Genomic DNA, 17,924 nt, shown 5'->3' on the forward strand with positions numbered 1-17,924 from the left:
TTCTGCCCATTTTCATCTGGCAATAAGAATGACCATTCTGCATTGCTTTACACATCTGGATAGCTACATATGTGAATTAAATTCACAGAGCACTTGATAAAAATTTCCTACAAAAATAAAACTTTATTAAAATTTTAGAGAGGTACGTGGCAATACAATAAATCACTGAAGGAAAAATCTATGGTCTGTCAGAAGTCAGATGGTGGCTGAACTCCAAGCTTTGCAAACTCTGGCCCAGGGGTTACTGAGGAATGCCGCTAACATGGGGAAGGACAGCAGCAGCAAGCCCTTGGCAGCGCACTGAGAATAAGGCTCCCCTGCAAGACAATGGATCATGTCAGCAACGGTCTTATTTCTCGACTTTCTCGGTAATTATCTATGTAGAAAAAAGCCAAAACATTAATAATGATCATATTTTTAAGTGGGAACAATATCAGTAAATTTTTTCTTGTAAAAACTCTTCTATCTATAACATAATGACAATCGCTGGAGAAACCAGCTTCGCCGTACCGTGATAATACTGGGTCAACGGGTACAGAAGCTGTGGCCAACACACTTCGTTTCTGTTGCAGTCATACTCTGTGAAGTTGATCTGGAATCTATAAAACATTTTGGAAGATTATAAGAGCTACAACAAAGCATGCTTTTGATGAGAAGCATAGAAAGTTCATTAAAGAAAGAAACATTTTCAAAAAAAAAAAAAATATATATATATATATATATAGTGACATATATTTTTTTCCCCCCTGCTTCTTAATAGTGTCAACTAGGTCAGCAACTGGATTACCTTGTCAGTGGACGGGGTAACTGTGCAGGTATTTTAATAAACTGGACGGACACACTGAGAGGGAGAAGGTTGGCCTTTTCGTCACAAGTAAGCCCACACTGGAACTGCCAGCTCACTGAGGAGAACCTGGGAGGAAGAGAGTGTGCAGGCAACATACCCAGAATGCATTACTGGTCTGCTAAGAGCAGCAAGCACCCGACAGAGCAAGGACATAAACCGCGACTCTCTTAAAGGAGTCTCAAATTCTGCTGGTGCTTTACCCTCTCTTTCATTAAAAATTTTCAGATATGCACAGAGGGAGATTGCTATGGACCTTTCACCCAGCTACAGTTACCAGCCTTTTGCCAAATCTGGTTCCATCTCCTGCCCGGTCATCTCGTTTCCACACTGGTGCTTTTAAAGTTAATTTGTTTTGTCACTTGTTTATCTCAAAATGATAATAAAAATAACAACAACTGACCATTTTAAAGAACTTTCTGTGTTCTAGGCACAGTGCTAAGGTACTTTGTATGTACACACCACATAATTCTCAAAACAGTGCTACGAGGTGTGTTTAGAAGTTAACATCTATTATTTCTGCCTACCCAACATTCTTTCATCTTTCTTCTGGTAATCGCACCCCAATTTTCCCTTGGGGAACTAGCCCTCCCTGCTCTCAGTTGAGTGGACCAGAAGAGAGAACCAGGAATACAGGGGTGGGCCAGGTGCTCATCCCAGTCAATCAGAGCTGTCTACTGCTCTGGCCACAGTGATTGGTTCAGGAAGGAGCACATGCAGAAAATTGAACCAATAAAAGTCTGCCCAGATCATTTCTGAGAAAGCTAGGGAAAGGGCTGCCCTCTTTCCATTAGACTTGCCAACTGAATATAAGCCTGAAATTGCTGGAGTTCATCTTTTCCGCCTCTTGAGGGGAAACTCCCCGAGGAAGCCCACTCAAAGGAAAGAGGAACCAAGATGTGAAGGAAAGAGACCCATGGCCACATGAGACCATGAACTACCTGTATGTGGACTCTTCAGAACTTAAACCAAAAAACTTGCCTTGGGCTTAAGTTAGTATAAAGTGGGACCCTATCGCTTAACAACTGATAGAGGCCTGACACATAAAAGTCTTGTCAACATTCATAGCTGCGGAAACTGCAGCTCAGAAGAGGTCAAGTAACTGTCAAGGTCACACAGCTCATAACTGGGAGAGCCATGATCTGAACCCACCTATCTGGTGCCAAAATCTCTAACCACGGGGCAATATTCCCCAGTCACTATGTCAATTACTCATGGATTCTGAAATATATTTAGCACTAAGCAGCTCTTATCCATCTCTGTAGCCCCTAAAACACCGTGTAGAATCCCTTACCCACAGCTTTAGAAATACCTGTGAGAATTAGTTTCCATTACTATCATAGTTGATACGTTTGCCATTTATATATATAATCATGTTGCCAATAGCTACAATCCGTAAATAAACCATCAGATTCTAAGTTCGCATTTCCCTATTCATTAGAGTGCCCTCGACTTTACAGACTCTCTCAAAACTACGCTTTTCCAAGATATGGTCAGACCTTGTCTCTGCGCCAAGTATCTCCTGTTGAGCGACCCCTTCCACTGCACCAGCGTCCGCGATGAGGATGCGGATGCTCAGCTGGGAGGGAACATCCAGGCAGATGCCATTTGCGCTGCTAACGGACAGGTCTGCGCCTGTATCAGGAGCATCTGCACCTACAGAAAAGTTAGCTTGTACATTTTGGAAAGAATAATTTAATAATGTTTTTCGACAAAGCCGTGATACCAAAAATAAATAAATAAAAGGGAAATATTCTTAGATAGGAAGCACATTAATGAGGCTTTACTCTCTAAAAGACCCCAATTATTTGTCACCTCGTAACTATATTACCCCGTATGTTCGAAATGTTTTCTGGCACGTTAAGTCAGTCACTGGAACTTTAAATTCCCTGACCCACAAATAAAAGTGTAAATCATGATTCCCTTCCCACGGTCCTCGCTGAAATCCACCCAGGGTTTAACGGAAATGCGGTATCATCACAGTAAGTCGCCTCGAGAGCCATTCCACGCAGTCACTGTTGTAACAGAAACTATAAGACGTTTAAAATCCATACTAACAACTTTAGCTGGCATGGGATAAATAGTTAAAAAGCAATTTACTAATGTATTGCCAGAGCAGTGACACAGAAGGAAGAGAATGAAACTGAATGAGAAACTAATTTTCATTCATCTTGAAAAGTGGCACTCAGGGAAAAGGCAGCAAAGTCAATTACAGGAGGTGGATGGCGAGTTCTAAGGCAACTCTGGGGAAGGGGGTGGGACTTCTTTGTTCCCTCGGGGACTGTGGAAGTGGGTGATACTGCTCCTTTCCGACATCCGAGTTCCTCGTCCTGGATACGTGTGTTCCACGTCACTTCTCTTCTGTTCACTAACCAGGAGGGAGGGTGATTTTGACTGACACGTGAATTTGACTTATGCATGAAACAGAAGCTGACTGCTGCCACCTCGAAGGCGACAAAGTGTCATCTGCTGACCCCTTACCTAACCAACTGGGCTCTCTGTCTTGAAATGCCCCTCCTTTTCGCTTCTCAGGTGCTTTACTGGCCCCTTCCGTCTACCCTCCGTCAATCCACAGCCCATCCAGCTGGCCTCGATGGCAAAGCCCAGGGGCTGACAAGCCCCAGCCTGTGGACTCTGTTTCCAAATGCAAACTCTGGGCCTCGTGAAGCGAGCCCTTAGTCTTCCTTTATAAAGACTGTTCACTCGTAAAACCACTGCGCAATTGGAACTTCACATGCATTTAATCTTAAAAGTCATAACTGATAAGAGGTAAAAGATGTGGAAAGCCTCCTGCCTGGGGCGTTAACCTCTAAACAAACGTCAGTTGAGCCACAGCAAAGAGAGACGCCCTGGTGGGCAGGGCTGCCCGGCCGCCACCGGCGCCACGCAGCCACAACAACCAACTCCCGCGTTCACGCAGGCAGCTCTGACTTACGGATTATTTCCAGCCAGCCATCACTGAGATCGCTGTAGTCGGAATTGCCTCTCATCGCAACGTGAGTTACTTGTATCAACGAATTAAGTAGTTCGGAAGCAGTCTCCCTGAAAGAGAGGAAGACGTGTCTCAGTGCATGGTCTCAGCTCAAAACCCTTTTCGGAAAGTCTCTAGGTTATGCTCACTGGAGGCCTAAATAAAAACTGCCACATGAGCTGGTGTGAAAAACTGCCTGGGAGTCTTACTTCTCTTAGATGGCCTTCCCGTGATGGACCGAAGCAGCAGGGGAGGATATGCAGAGTAACCTTTCACTCTGAACTTAAAATGTTAGTAGCTTATGTTGGTGTCATGTGGTTTACAGGCTCCATTGAATGTCACAAAATTTGGGAGGTTGGTAGATCACATATCAACTTATTGGGATAAATCCATGGGCCAGAGTGATTCGAGAGTAAAAAAAAAAAAACCTAAATATTTAGCTAGAATTTTGAGCCATAAAATTAAGTGAAGATTAAGAACTGGAACTTAGTATCCCTCCTCTCCAGCAATGTCACTGAAGGGTACAAAGCTCACAACTACCGGGGCCAGACTCTGATGGGGCTCAGGCCTCACATCCTGTGATCAGGAGCCACTGCAGGTAACTTATTCCTACCGTTTTCTTCCCGTCTCAATGTCTCCCCCATATTTTCCCTCCTCCCCCACGAACTACGTCACTCAGGATGTGTTACAGATGAAATGAGTATAAAATGCATGCAATAAAAAGCACGACGGGATACCCCTGCACATCTGCCAGGATGGCTATTATCAAAAAAGTGGGAAATAACAAGGGTCGGTGATGATGTGAAGAAATTGGAGCTCCCTTACATAGTTGGCAGGAAGATAAAATCATGCAGCCGCCATGGAAAACAATTTGCTGGTTCCTCAAAAAATTAAACATTGAATTACTATATAATTCGGCAATTCCATGCCTGGGTACATGCCCAAAAGAACTGAAAGCAGATGTGCAAACAAAAACTAGGACATGAATACGTGCGGCGGCACCATCCGCAAACGCCAAGAGGTGGAGGCGACTCAACTGTTCGTCAACAGAGGATGGATGAGCGGACAGCGGTCCATCCATACAGTCGGAAATGATTCAAATATAAAAAGGAGTGAAGCACTGACACATGCTGCGGCGAGGAGGAACCTCAGAAACATTATTCCAAGCAAAAGAAGCTAGGCCCGAAAGGACAGATAGTGTACGACTCCAGTCACACAAACTACTCAGAGACAGATCACAGCTGGCTGTTGCCAGGGGCTCGGGGAGGGAGGAATGGGGGTGATGCTGAAGCGTATGGGTTTCCTTTCACGGAGATGAAGCTGCTCTGGAACTGAACAGAGGTGCTGGCTGCACAACATCGTGACTATTAAACGCCACTGAACTGTTCATTTTTAAATGATTCATTATGTTACGTGAATTCAACCTCAATGAAAAAAAAGAAAGAATGTATATGCATGTCCACAAATACACTTCCCAAATGCCACCCAATTGAATGGAAAGTTCCTTATACACCCAGTAACAGGGCTTAATTATTCCTTAGATGTGACTCATGCCAATTACACCTGGCTCCGGCCCTTTTCACAGTTCTGGCGGTGCAGGGTTCCAATGACCTGAACACACTTCAGTGAGGACATGCGAGCAAACACGGATGAAACGGGTCTAGTCCTAAGGGAGAAGTCTATTTTCCCTTACACTGATATTTGCATCAACTCTAAATTATATTGGAAGTTTGCATTTATTCTTTATTCACTATTGCTTTTACGTAAGTCTTTTATTCAGACTCCAAGTTTTCAAATTCACGTTGTGTTTTAGTATTCACTCAGTGAATTAACTTTAAGCAAACCACTCAAAATGCAACTAAGGTCATCAATGAAACACTCACCTGAGCTGAGAACAATTTTCATTAATCCCAACATTTAAAAGGCATCCAGAAAGTGTATTTTCTCCAAATAAAACAGGTTTGAAAGTTGCTGATGTACACAAACCCTTTCCAACTGTAAAATAAAAAGATGATCCTCTTACTAATTTTGCTAAATAAAAGTAAAATGAATGTCAAAGTTTTCCTTGAAAAACTGAGAGAAAACAATAAGTAGAAATAAAGTTTCCACTTTCCAGAACTGAGGTCATTGGTACCCTAAACCTTTCTGACTGAACAAAGGCACTTTTCTGCACCAGAAAACTGGGGATTCAAAGGTCTGTTTTGAACGTGAAATTGAACGCTTTCTGGCAGACAGGGGTGACCACCTCCGATGCGAAGAGTCTTCATAGTCTGGAGTGAAGCTATTCTCAAGTCTCCAATTAGCACCATCTTGGGCTACAAACAACAAAAACAATGGACGCCAGCGCCAACCCCAAATTTAAATCTCTCTTACTCATAACCAGCACTTCAGGTATAAACCATGTTAACATATTTTACAAAAGAAAGAAAAAGAAAGAAAGAAAGAAAGAAAGAAAGAAAGAAAGAAAGAAAGAAAGAAAGAAAGAAAGAAAGAAAGAAAGAAAGAAAGAAAGAAATTAAGAAAGAATGCAAGCAAGCTAGCTAGCTAGCTGTAGAGGATGAAAAACACCCCCTACTCAGCTAAATAAACCAAATGAACTTTATAGTAATTGATCACTCGATTAGATTCAAAATACAGTAATATCTCCAATTCCAGTTCACCGAAGAGCTGGCCGCATCACCGAAGCAGTTACCTGGCTGCCATAGGTGCAAAGTCGTAACATTGCTCGCCCCATCAGTGTTTAAGGCCCGAACAGGCCTTCCAACTTGGTAACCTAGACAAGCATGAGGAATGAGAGTTAGCAACTTTCCTCCCAAAGTTAATCCAACAGAGCAGGCACTAGCTCATCGAATAAGAGAAAGGAAGTATTCACGGGGAAAGGAAATACACAGGCAGAGCTTTCTCTAAGTAGCCTTGAGAGAAGGGTATCTCCTTCATTCGTTTTGTTTTGTAATTTTTAAATTTTAAAGACAAAATGCAAAAAGTAAAAAGCAGGTAAGAGTCCACCTTGGCTCTCTCACACTGCAGAACAAGACACTGAGCAGGCCAGTTCATGAACACGTGCTGAGTGACTGGTATCGAGTTCCTGACAGGAGCTTGAAAAGAAAATGCAAAGCAAAGTAACCTTGCAATGCAACCATTTTCTAGTAAATCAATTCGACCCCGAGGTCTGGTTCAGGTCCTACTCCTTCCTCATCCATTTCCCAGTAATCCAACTTATTGTTTCTAACTTTTATTATGAAAATGTTCACATGTGTGGAAAAATTGAAAGTAATACCATGCACACCAATAGAGCCGCCACCTAAAATCAACAACTGTTAATATTTAACCGTATTTATTTTATCTATATCATACAACATATACTTCTCTAGAGAGAGAGACATTTTGCGGGGAGGGGCAGGACCATTTGGAAATAAGTTGTAGACACCATGATGACGATCACGACATTTCCCTTCTAAAAGCTCCAGCAGGTAGAAATATGTTTGCACATAAATATAAACGCAGGACAGGGCTGGGAGCTCACAGTCCCCACGAGGGCTCTCCCCGGGGCCCAGATTAGGAACCCGTCCTCGGCAGCTTATTCTTTATCAATAAGTGAGTTTTGTCACCCAGCCCATCATCAGTTTCACAGGTGAAAACACACTGACACCCTGAGAAATTACGCAATTTGACCAAGGTCACCCAGCTAGTTAGTAGCAGAACTAAGAATCAATGTTGGGTCTTTCTGTTTGGAGTACGTATGATTATATGTACTACACAGATACCAACTTATATTTCTCAAATTGCATTTGCAAATGAAGTGTTTCAGTAGATCTACCGAATTTAATGATAAATTATTAAATACTATATGACTCTCCAGGACTGAAAGCTATGCTTTTGCAGAATCAAAAATTCAGTTGTCACCTATCATGTATTTATTTCTTCCGTAATCAATGAAACTGAAGACACCGTCCCCTTACAAAACACCAACTCATTAAATAAATTATTTTATCTTGAAAAAAAAAAAAGCTAGTTTTACCAACACTTTAAATACATTATCTCTTTTTCAAAAGACCAGGAGCGAAAGAGAAAGAATGGTTTGCATTCGCAGCAACTTGTTACCATCTATGACAGTTTATTTAAAAAAAAAAAAAAAAAATCGAGTTGTTATCAGAAAAAGAATACTGTGTCACAAAAGAAATAAAGGGAAAGGTCTGAGTCACAAACTAAAATTGGAGAGTTACTTACAATCACCATTATGGGTAGGACGGCTGCACTGGACTATGTCTGTGAGATCAGTGACCGCCGTGTACAAGCTTACCTGGATTTCCAGATGTTTTCTTTTCATTACCACTGTTATAGCTTAAAAATTCCACTGTAAATCTCTGTGTCATGATTCCTAGAAATAAAGAAATTATTCTTCAGTGTTATTTTCTTTACCTTATAATTGAATTTTGATGTGCAAAAAAAAAAAATGCTATTTTTATTAAGTCACAAATACAAATAAGAAATAAGTCTGACTTAGTTTTATGTGTTATAATTATGAAGATCTTGAGAAGAGAAAAGAAGTATCTTAAACTGAAAGCAGTCTGGCTGCCATCAACGGTTACCTTCCTGGTGGGCATTAATTTCTGCCCTAATAATTTTGACATTTATTTCACTGATTGTATTATTATTCCATCTGAAAACATAATGTTCTTCCACAGTCACGTTTCTGGGGGCTGATCCATCACTTAAAAGTATTTCTGCAAATAAAAGAATATTTTCATAAATTGAAGAAAGCTTTGGGCTCAGGTCCATCATGGGCCCACCAAGTCTATGTTAGCCATCCTCGCTAAACCAGCACAATGTCCTGCGTGAGATCTGTCCCCTCCCTTTGATTTCTGTATCCCCAGCACCCGGCTCACAGCTTGATACAGAGGCCTGCTATCTACTTCACTACTATACTGTAGCCACTCTACTAATATCTGATGAAGTAATGAAGAAATTTGAGAATGACAATGCATTGAACAGAAACACAGATAGTGTCCTTCATTCAAAACAGAAGTCCTGGTAACATCAGCCAAACTGCATGACTTATTTGGCTGTATCATACCAGCAAAGTTTAATTATCAAAAAAGAAAGAGAGAAGCAAAAAGAAGTCCTAAAGAATTTCTTAACTTTCTGAAAAACAATGAATAAAAGGTTTGCAGACCTTGAGAACTAGAAAGGGTCCTGGAGCCCACATGACCCAGGACTGTGAAGGATGCGGCTCAAGGTTACCTAGACTACGCCACGGGAAGACGGAACAGGAGCAAACAAAATGCTAGTGGGGTCTCTTTCTAATTGTTGTGCTCCAACTTGATTTTTAATAGAACTGTATTTTACTCTAGAACTATATACTGCTTATAAGAAATGACATCTACGTTTCTGTGGAAATGATAGAAACATTAAAATACCTGCACTGGTGATGAATTTGTCCAGGTCAGTGGCTTCCTCGTAGGTTACTTTGGGTGTAATGATGCCTGAAAAGAGACACAGAGTAACTTGCACAGGACGACGAGGCCTCACATGATCACATTTACTCACAAACGAAAGCTGATCGAGCAAACGTGGTAACTGCGCCGCCCCGTGCGCCAACTGCAAAACTCTGCCCCGCTCTCCAAACACCATCGAAGGTGAACCCCACTGCTCTTGGCATCTGATGACAATTGGGGAGGAGGAACCAAAAGCCTGTGGGGACGACCTGGGGACTCCCTCTCTAACTCTCTCTCCAGTCATAAAGAATACACGTGCACTGCTGGTGGGAACGCAAAACAAACAGTGCGGTCACTTTAGGAAATGGTTCGGTGCTTCGTCAAAGAGGCAACTTAGCACGTGACTCAGCAGCTAGGCAGACATCCGACAGAAAACACACGTGTGCACACACACACTGTATGCGAGCGACCACGGCAGCACCGTCGCAGCAGCCGAAAGCCGGGAACGACCCCACATCCATCGAGGGATGACTGGACCGCAACGTGTGGTCTCACCATGGTCCCACCATGGGTGAGTCTCGGAACATGATGCTGAGTGAAAGAAGTCAGACGCGGAAGGCCACGCTTACATGGTCCCATTTCTGTGAAACGTTCAGAACGGGCAAACCCCCAGAGACAGAAAGCAGATGAGTGGCTGCCAGGGGTCGGGACGAGGGGAGCAAGGGAAGTGACTGCTTAATGGGGACGGGGCCTCCTTTTGAGGGGACAAGGTAACGGCTGCACAACCTTGTGCGCGTACGAAATGCCCACGAACCCTACACTTTAAAAGGGTCAATTTTGTTCTGTGAATTTTATCTGTTTATAAAAAGGAATTAATATGCAATATGCATCTCAGGCAACCAAACTTCTTCCAAAGAAAACACCTTCCTCAGCCGGTGGTTGAAACATGGTTGTCAGCTGGCCCCGCAGAAGTGACCTGTATCCCCACGCGAGCATAGCTTACCTAAACGACTGGGTCTGTGTTCTTTCTTCAAGCCCAGGTAACGTACCTCCCATTAGGCCAGTCTTTATCCTCAAATTGGTGATGCCATCTCGTTCTTGATAGACTTTCAAATCCGTGATGCACCGAACATCGAAATTCTGAAGGAAGGCCACCGGGGCGCTGTGCACACACTGCCCAGCCAGGGACACCTGAGGGTGAGGGAGACCCCAACAGATTGACGATCTCGTCACAGGTCGGCGTCCCGTAGACGGGTGCTTTCTGCAGCCTGCTCTGTCACTGGGGAGCCTCAGCAAGAGCCAGTCCATTGACTAGTCGACCAGTAAAATATAGAGTTAATTTGCAAATCAAAGTCTAGAAGCCACAGGTTAAGGAATCACAGTGAGTATTATTTCATGAAAACAAAGAAAATTCCTTGCCCAGTGCCACTTACTTTGAATAAACATGATTATGTTCAACTTCATTTTCTCTCCCACATGACAACCAGATTTTTGTTAAAACCACAAAAATGAATTCATAGGAATAGTAAAGTGAAATGATTTTTAGACTGCCGTGTTTGTTCTAACAAATATATTTTTCCTTAGAATTTTAAGCTTTTAAAAAAAAGAGTTCACATAAAACTATAGCCTTAAAATATTTTTTAAAATTCTGGAATATTATATTAAATTATAGATTTATAGCTGACTAGAAATTGGCTATTAAATAACAGAAGTGAGGAATGATAGTTACTTCAATGGAAATTCATAGAATATCTTTTGGTTTTATTCAGAAAGTTCGCTCTTTGATTTAGCAAGCACAGTGATTAATTTCAGATTGACTATTAAAAAAAAATCCATGGACCATAAATAGTTGAGAGTGTCTGGCAAGTGCATAGGAAAAAAAAATAAGTAACTCCGTGTGAGATTTTTAAGAGCAATATGAGTTAACATTAGGATGGGAAAAATAAAAAAAAGGCTCCAGCATATTAAAATTGAAATCATTACCTGTGGAATAGTAAAATATATCTTATTTACAGTCATAACTGGATCTCCTTGTTTGTAACCAAAGTCTGAAAAGTCTTTTGGTTCAGTGTGCAAATACATTTCAAAGGAAGCGTGTTGTCTTGAGGACCTGTAAATTAATAAGAAAGATTATCGCTAATACTTTTAGCTATTATCTGCTAAAAACAACTGTTCATTTAAATTTTTTCTTTACTTTTTTAATTACAAAAATATTTGTACTAAATGTCACTGAATCATATACTTTAAAGTGGTTAATGGTTAATTTTATGTTATATCAATTTTACTTCAATAATAATAATATTGTAAAGTTTCAACAACACAGAAAGGTGAGAGACAGCTCAGGGTCCCCAAGAATCCACCACCCTTTGCCCTGACTAGAGTCACAATTAATTGTTTTCGGTATCGATCCATTTATTTTCGGTGAGGCCCGATTCTTCCAGATACTCGACACAAATTAAGCTCAGCACCCAAAAGCTAGAACTGAACCTAGACTTGGGGGCGTGAGCACGGAGCGTCCGGGGAGGCCCTGAGGAGATGCGACCCGCCGTCGGGGGCCGTCGGGGGCCGTCGGGGGCCGGGGAGGCGCTGCCCTGTCCCGGGCAGAGGTGGGCACACTCACAGCGCGCCGTGGTAGAAGTGGCCAAGGAAGGGCGAGTTGGCGAGGGGAGACTGCACGCACAGGAATGGGAACCAGTCGGGGACTTGGCGCGCCCTCTGCACGGAGCACAGCTGGTCGAAAGCAGGGTTCACGTCTCCCCCAAAGACGCCGGTGAAGCAGGACTCCCTGAAGAGCCCTCTTAAGTCCGAGGAGCATTCCTGGGAAGGGCATGGGGAGGAGCAGTGAGATGACAAAGGCTGCCGCTGTGAACGCTCTGAGGCCGCCGGGCACTGCGGAGGAAGCAGGAGCCAAACACATGCGCCCGCTCGGCCCAAAGGGCTCGGTGCCACCGGAAGGCGAATCGCGCCAGACTTGCCTTAGTCAATTCCCCACGAGCCTCTCGGTCAGGGGCTTCAAACGTTCAAGGGAACAGCTCTACTGGGGACACAAGATGTGCCCACGGAAAAGTACGCAGAGAAGAAAAGATAATATGGAACAGACCCCGACGGGGAATGGGATGGAGTCAGCCTCCCAGTTTAATTATCATCCGCATTCCTGTCCCAGCCCAGAGAAACCGAAGGACACTGAGAGTCAGGACAACAGCCATGTCGCACAGAACCCGTAAGGCCCTCCCTGTATCACAACGGGGTGTGATTAACGTCACCAAGACTGATGTCACCTCATTCGCGCATTCACTGATTCACCTATATTCTTCCTTGTTTCACAAATGATTGAATTAAAAAGTTGGATATAGCCTGAACCCTCTGTTTATTAAAGGCAGAAAAGAAAATGATTGATTTTTTAAAGTAAGAGAAATTCAAATGAAAAATCGAGCATGTATGAAGTGGTAAGGTGCAGTTACACGAAGTCGCTGATCCAGAATGCGGGTCGGTGCCGGCGGCTGGTGCCGCGCGTGGCCACACTGTGCGTGACGAACACGAGAGGAAGGGAAATGGGGCCCGGGAGCGCGGCCCGGAAGAAGGGGGCGAGAATCCCGTTTGACATTTCTACTGGCATCTAAACAGATCTAGAATGTTTTATTTTTTAATTAAATATAATAGTTACTGTAATAAGTACAATTGTTGGTATGAGAATGACAACATAAACGAAGACCCGGACCTTTCCTTTCCCGTTTAGTAAAGCCAACCATGACAGAATTGCACTCATCCGACAGTGGGAGTGACTCAGGTCCCAGCAAAGGGCCCTCTTTTGCCTCTCTCGTTCCTCTTAAATCTAAAATAAGGATTAAAAATGCGTATTGACCTGGCATTATGCAACATTTTCTTGGATATGACCCCAAAAGCACAAGCAACAAAAGAAAAAAAATGATAAACTGCACTTCCTCAAATTCAAAAACTTGTGTGCGTCAAAGGACACCAACAAGAAAGCATACGACCTAGACAACAGAAGCCTTTGCAAATAAGGGACTGGTATCCGGAATTTACAGTGACCTCCTATAATCTAACAACGAGAAGACAACCCGATTAGAAATTTAAAAATGGGCAAAGGGTCTAAATAGACACTTCTTCAAAGAAGATATAAACATGACCAATAAGCACATGAAAAGATGTTCAACATCATTTGCCACTAGAAAAATACAAATCAAAATCACAATGAAAGGCCACTTCACACCTGCCAGAATGGCTATTCAAAAAGATGCTCATAAGGACCATCGGTGGGGATGTGGAGCATCGCAACCCTCACCATTGCTGATGGGAATGTAAAACGGTGCAGCCACCTTGCGACAGCTCCTCAAAAGGTTAAAAACACTCACCGTGTGACAGAACATTCCACCCCTAGTAATACATCCACAAAAAAGGGAAACACACATCCCGTACAAAAATCTGCACACGATGTTTTTAGCAGCACAGTTCACAATGGCCACAAGGTGAAAACGACCCACACGTCCATCCACTGGTACAGGGGTAAGTAATATGTGGTCCGTCTGTACAACGAAATATGGTCCAGCCACCACAAGGAACGAAGCACTGACATGCACTACAGGACGGATGCCCCTCGACAACATGACGCTGGGTGAGAGGAGCCCGACACAAAAGGCCGTGTAGACGCAATGCTCTATAATTTCCTCTAAAAAGAATTGCTGAAAAAATGTATTTTCTTTCCTTTTTCTTTTCTTTTCTTCTTTTCTTTTTTCTTTTCGTGTTTTCTTAAAGGCTTCTTAACTAAGATAGTAAAACCACCCTCTTGGTCTAATCATCACAATCATGACTTCATCCAAAGAGAGACATTTTTTTCCTTCCATAAACTCTATTGAAAATACTAAATGAGAAAATACTCATTTTGAAAACAGTTTGTGATGTGAAATAACAGTCTCGGTTTTGGAAGCCCACCCATTAAAAACCTGTCAGTGGGGAACCTCTGGTGCCCTTCGCAGACTACCAGGTGCTGTCACTCTTGTACCCAATAACCGGAAAGAACGTACCTGATCACAGCAGCAGCGAATGTCACAGGCCCCAGCCGTTAAATTACAAGGACAAGGACCAAGGGGCTGATATACCTGGTTGGGAATAACAGTCATGTTCTCTGAAAAAAAGTACAAATGACAGAGTTCAGCTACGAAACACTCTGACAAAGCACTGCCACATTTTTGACCTTCAAAAGAAAGCTGGATCGCTGTTTTATTCACCGTTTTACAAATCACCATTCCCAAATATTGAACAAGTAAGGAATCCCCCCAAATGAGCTAGGCTCAAAATGCATCTGAGGCTTGTATCTACCATTCCACCAGAAACCCAAATATCAGAAAACGTGCTAGTTATAAAAAAACTGGAGAAGTCACAGTTGACCTCGAAGATACTCAAGCGGCTAAAATTTCAAGTTAGGCCAATGCAATGCACCAATATTTCTCGACACACTGAACAATCCCTTTCGTTACGCAGACTGTATTTTGCCTTTACTCCTTCAAATTCATTACCTCTTCCAGCAGAGAACTCTGAAGCATGGTGACACTTCAGATGGCTTACTTGTGGAACCCAGCAGACCATCCTAGACCTCTAGTCCTACCGCCCTCTAAATCCAAACCTTCACAGCCTGATTCTGGCTCGAGTATGGGGGAAAGTAACAATTTTTACATTGGTTGGAAAAGGAATACATTACATTGCATTTTGGGCTCCTAATTCAGAAGCTGGAGATGATTTCTAGCTTCTCTGCAATAATTTATCAGATAAAAGTTTCAGTACACTAGAGTTCACTCTGGTCCTAGGATATGGTACATGATGGAAAACTAGGCAGTGATTATTTGTTTAAACTCTATGTAACCATTAACTTTAATGACATGACAGCTGAAGTGTCTAAGGAACAACTAATTATATGTTCTATGCTATAACATAGTCGAACCCTAATGTGTCAATGGTATTGGGAAGGAGAAGAAGGTCCAAGTAACAGACCACATCCCAGGTCTGATGCTCAGTACCATCAACCCCGTGTGACCTAAGCTGGCCATTTTAGAACAGGGTTTTACTTTTTTTGTTTTAAGATGGAGTCATGAGAATTAATACACAGAAACGAACTTCACCTTCTCCCAAAAAAGGATTTAAAGTGGCTTACAAAAAAATAATAATAAAATAGAGAACATGATAAAATAAATCTTAAGTAAAACAGTACAAAGTGGAAACTTTTAAAATAAGAAAGTTAAACAAGAGCAAAATAAGTTCCAAAGGTAAAACAAACTCAAGAGTGAAGTTAGGTATACCAATTATATGTATGTTTGACGTGAATGCTTTGAGAGTCAAAGACTTCACTTGCCTGATGCGTTATGGGCCAGAGAAGAGTTGGCATAAATTTCTGCTTGAATGAGCAGATGTGCTAAACAGGATGAATTGTGAGATGCCGAAACCAGAAGAGTCTGGATAACACATGGGGACTCTGGGAAGGAACGCGTCTCACTGGAGGGGCACCACTGCGGACCCTTCTTCAACCTCACTGTCACTTCCAGTACGTTCTGAAAGGAAAACATTGCTGTACTTTTTAAAGTGACTCAAAACAACATCTATAATTATTAGAACACATAATGGAAAACATAAGAAATTCACACATCAGCTTCAGTTCATTTTACAAAAGGAGAATTTTATACAATGATGACATAATTCTGTTTAATTCCACCCATAATATTCAATACGTGAGCCCTGATTCCTAATCTTCGGTTTAACATAGAAGTAAGCAACTCTTGCATACTTAGAGAAAACTAGAGGTCTGAAAACTCAGTTTGTCTAGCACCTTTTTAGTTTCTTTACGATCCTACCAGCGGAAGATGAAATTCACACACAGTTATTGAAGAGTCCCTAGTTCCTGGGGTTCAAGCAAAGTCTGTCTTTCTCATCCTTTGTAAACTCTGGAGTTGATGCCTTGCACATACTAGGCACCCAGTAAAAACAGTTATTACATGAAAGATCTTCAATCTCTCCAGACTTGAGGGTCCTTACACATAAACTCAGCGGCCGGTGAGATCAGTGGTTTATGATGCTTTTTTGAGCCACAAATCCATCTGATAATCTGATCAAAGCTGGTGATCCTCTCATCAGAAAAACGCACAGACACATGTAATTTTACACATATTTTAAGAGGATTCACAGACCCCTTGTAACTTCTCCAAGGACCTCTAACCCCAGGGCAAGACCCTTCCGGCTGGACGGGTGTCTGCTAGGCCTGATAGCCCACAGTTTGATGGCAGTTCTGAGCATTGAGACGGCTACACTTTGTCCAGTCAAGAGAGTGCTAAAGGTGGGCCTCCACAGATTTTACCTCTGGCCTTACAGCGCTGGGGGTCACAGTCAAACTCCAGTCTCCTGTCTCATTGTTCAGCATGTCGCAAGCGGGAACTGGCAATAATCCTAAAGGAGATGAGAATGTAAAGCGGGATTGCCCAGCAGCCATGGGGGTGCACTCTCGAAACCCACTCCCTGGGATGAAGTCCCTTTCCAAGCCCAGGACTGGGCCCTTTACACACTGTGTGACCTTGGACAAGTGACAACCTCTCTGATCGTCAGAGTCTACATTTGTCTAACGGGATTAAAAGATATTACTGTTCTTATTAGGAAACCGAGGTGTTGCGTGTAAGGCACAAGGTATAGCTCAACGGATGCTAGCCGTTAAGATGCCGAGCTTTCTTTTCTCGAACTTGTCCATCGGTCCTCTGGTCCACAGCAGCCCCAGTCCCGACTGTGCAGTGGACCGCGGCAGGGGACGCAGGGGGTGCCACCTAGCCAGTTTACTGGGGCGGCGCAACCCCACCCTCCCCACAGGAAGGGCGGGACTCTTTACCTGCCTCGTCGCGCACTAGGGCCAGGGACACATTCTCGGTGACTCCGACCAGGAACGCGCTGACCACAGGGCTGGACATGCGGATGAAAGAAGGGACGAAAACTAGGCGGGAAAGAAGGGGACAGGGAGGAGTTAACAGTGGCAGAGTCCCTTCCTAAGCGCTGTGGTGCTCCCTGTGGCGGCGATTCCAGAGTCCATGTCTGGCCGCTTAACGCCTCGTCCCCTCAGCCCGGCCCTGCAGGCCCCTGCCCCCGCGCTACACACCCGGGTCGCCCCACAGCGGCCTCAGGACGCCCTGCAGAAGGAGGACCCCCAGAAGCAGAGGGGCCGGCGGCGGCAAGCCCATGCCCGGAGCCTCGCGAGGCCAGTGCGACAGATCCGCGACCGCCTCAGAAGCCGGGAAGCTCCCAGAATCCAAACAGAGAGCCCCGCTGCCTCGATGCGGCCATCTTGGCAAGCGAACGCCGGGAGCTATAGCAACCACCAATGAGCCGCCGGTCTGTCGCAGCGGCGCGCCGTGACTGGGCCAGGGGCAGATAGAGCCCGCCCCCTAGCATCCCGGCCCCGCCCACAGACCTTGCGCCTTCTAGCTGTTTCACACATGTAGATGAAGGAAAAAGTGAGAGTCCGCGTGAAACCTGGAGTACCCCCACCCCAGAGTTAATTCCATCACACTGCAACAGCGAGCCTACAGGCACCGGCTTCTAAACAAGCGCCTTAATAAACTTGATTTTTATGGGAATTGGGTGGGAGGGACAAACGGGGGGCGAGGCTGCAGTGCTAATAATTGTATTG

At 43.7% G+C, this 17,924-nt stretch overlaps 1 protein-coding gene across 1 annotated transcript; it reads right to left on the reverse strand.

Moving 5' to 3' along the window:
- Positions 1 to 97: 97 nt before the first annotated feature.
- On the reverse strand, positions 98 to 17,597 carry TCTN2 (tectonic family member 2). The gene is made up of 18 exons (XM_016153723.2): positions 17,394 to 17,597; positions 17,130 to 17,231; positions 16,611 to 16,699; positions 15,615 to 15,810; positions 14,293 to 14,393; positions 11,871 to 12,067; positions 11,234 to 11,360; positions 10,300 to 10,441; positions 9,233 to 9,298; positions 8,405 to 8,539; positions 8,116 to 8,193; positions 6,508 to 6,588; positions 5,699 to 5,810; positions 3,780 to 3,886; positions 2,344 to 2,500; positions 788 to 913; positions 511 to 599; positions 98 to 317 (listed from the first exon to the last, which is right to left on the reverse strand). Exons 1-18 carry the CDS (start codon positions 17,473 to 17,475, stop codon positions 196 to 198), a joined length of 2,109 nt encoding a protein of 702 aa, XP_016009209.2. The 5' UTR covers positions 17,476 to 17,597; the 3' UTR covers positions 98 to 195.
- Positions 17,598 to 17,924: the final 327 nt, after the last annotated feature.

The sequence above is a fragment of the Rousettus aegyptiacus genome, unplaced genomic scaffold (assembly GCF_014176215.1).
Source record: "Rousettus aegyptiacus isolate mRouAeg1 unplaced genomic scaffold, mRouAeg1.p scaffold_m13_p_5, whole genome shotgun sequence".
Taxonomy (NCBI): Eukaryota; Metazoa; Chordata; class Mammalia; order Chiroptera; family Pteropodidae; genus Rousettus; species Rousettus aegyptiacus.

Excerpts from the sequence above, each read along its gene's own strand:
- TCTN2 (XM_016153723.2), bottom strand. The coding sequence starts at position 17,475 with ATGGGCTTGCCGCCGCCGGCCCCTCTGCTTCTGGGGGTCCTCCTTCTG. Across the intron at positions 15,811-16,610 it reads CCAGCGCTGTAAGGCCAGAG|AACGTACTGGAAGTGACAGT; the intron begins GTAAAATCTGTG and ends TTTTCCTTTCAG. Across the intron at positions 11,361-11,870 it reads CACTTCTACCACGGCGCGCT|GTCCTCAAGACAACACGCTT; the intron begins GTGAGTGTGCCC and ends ATTAATTTACAG.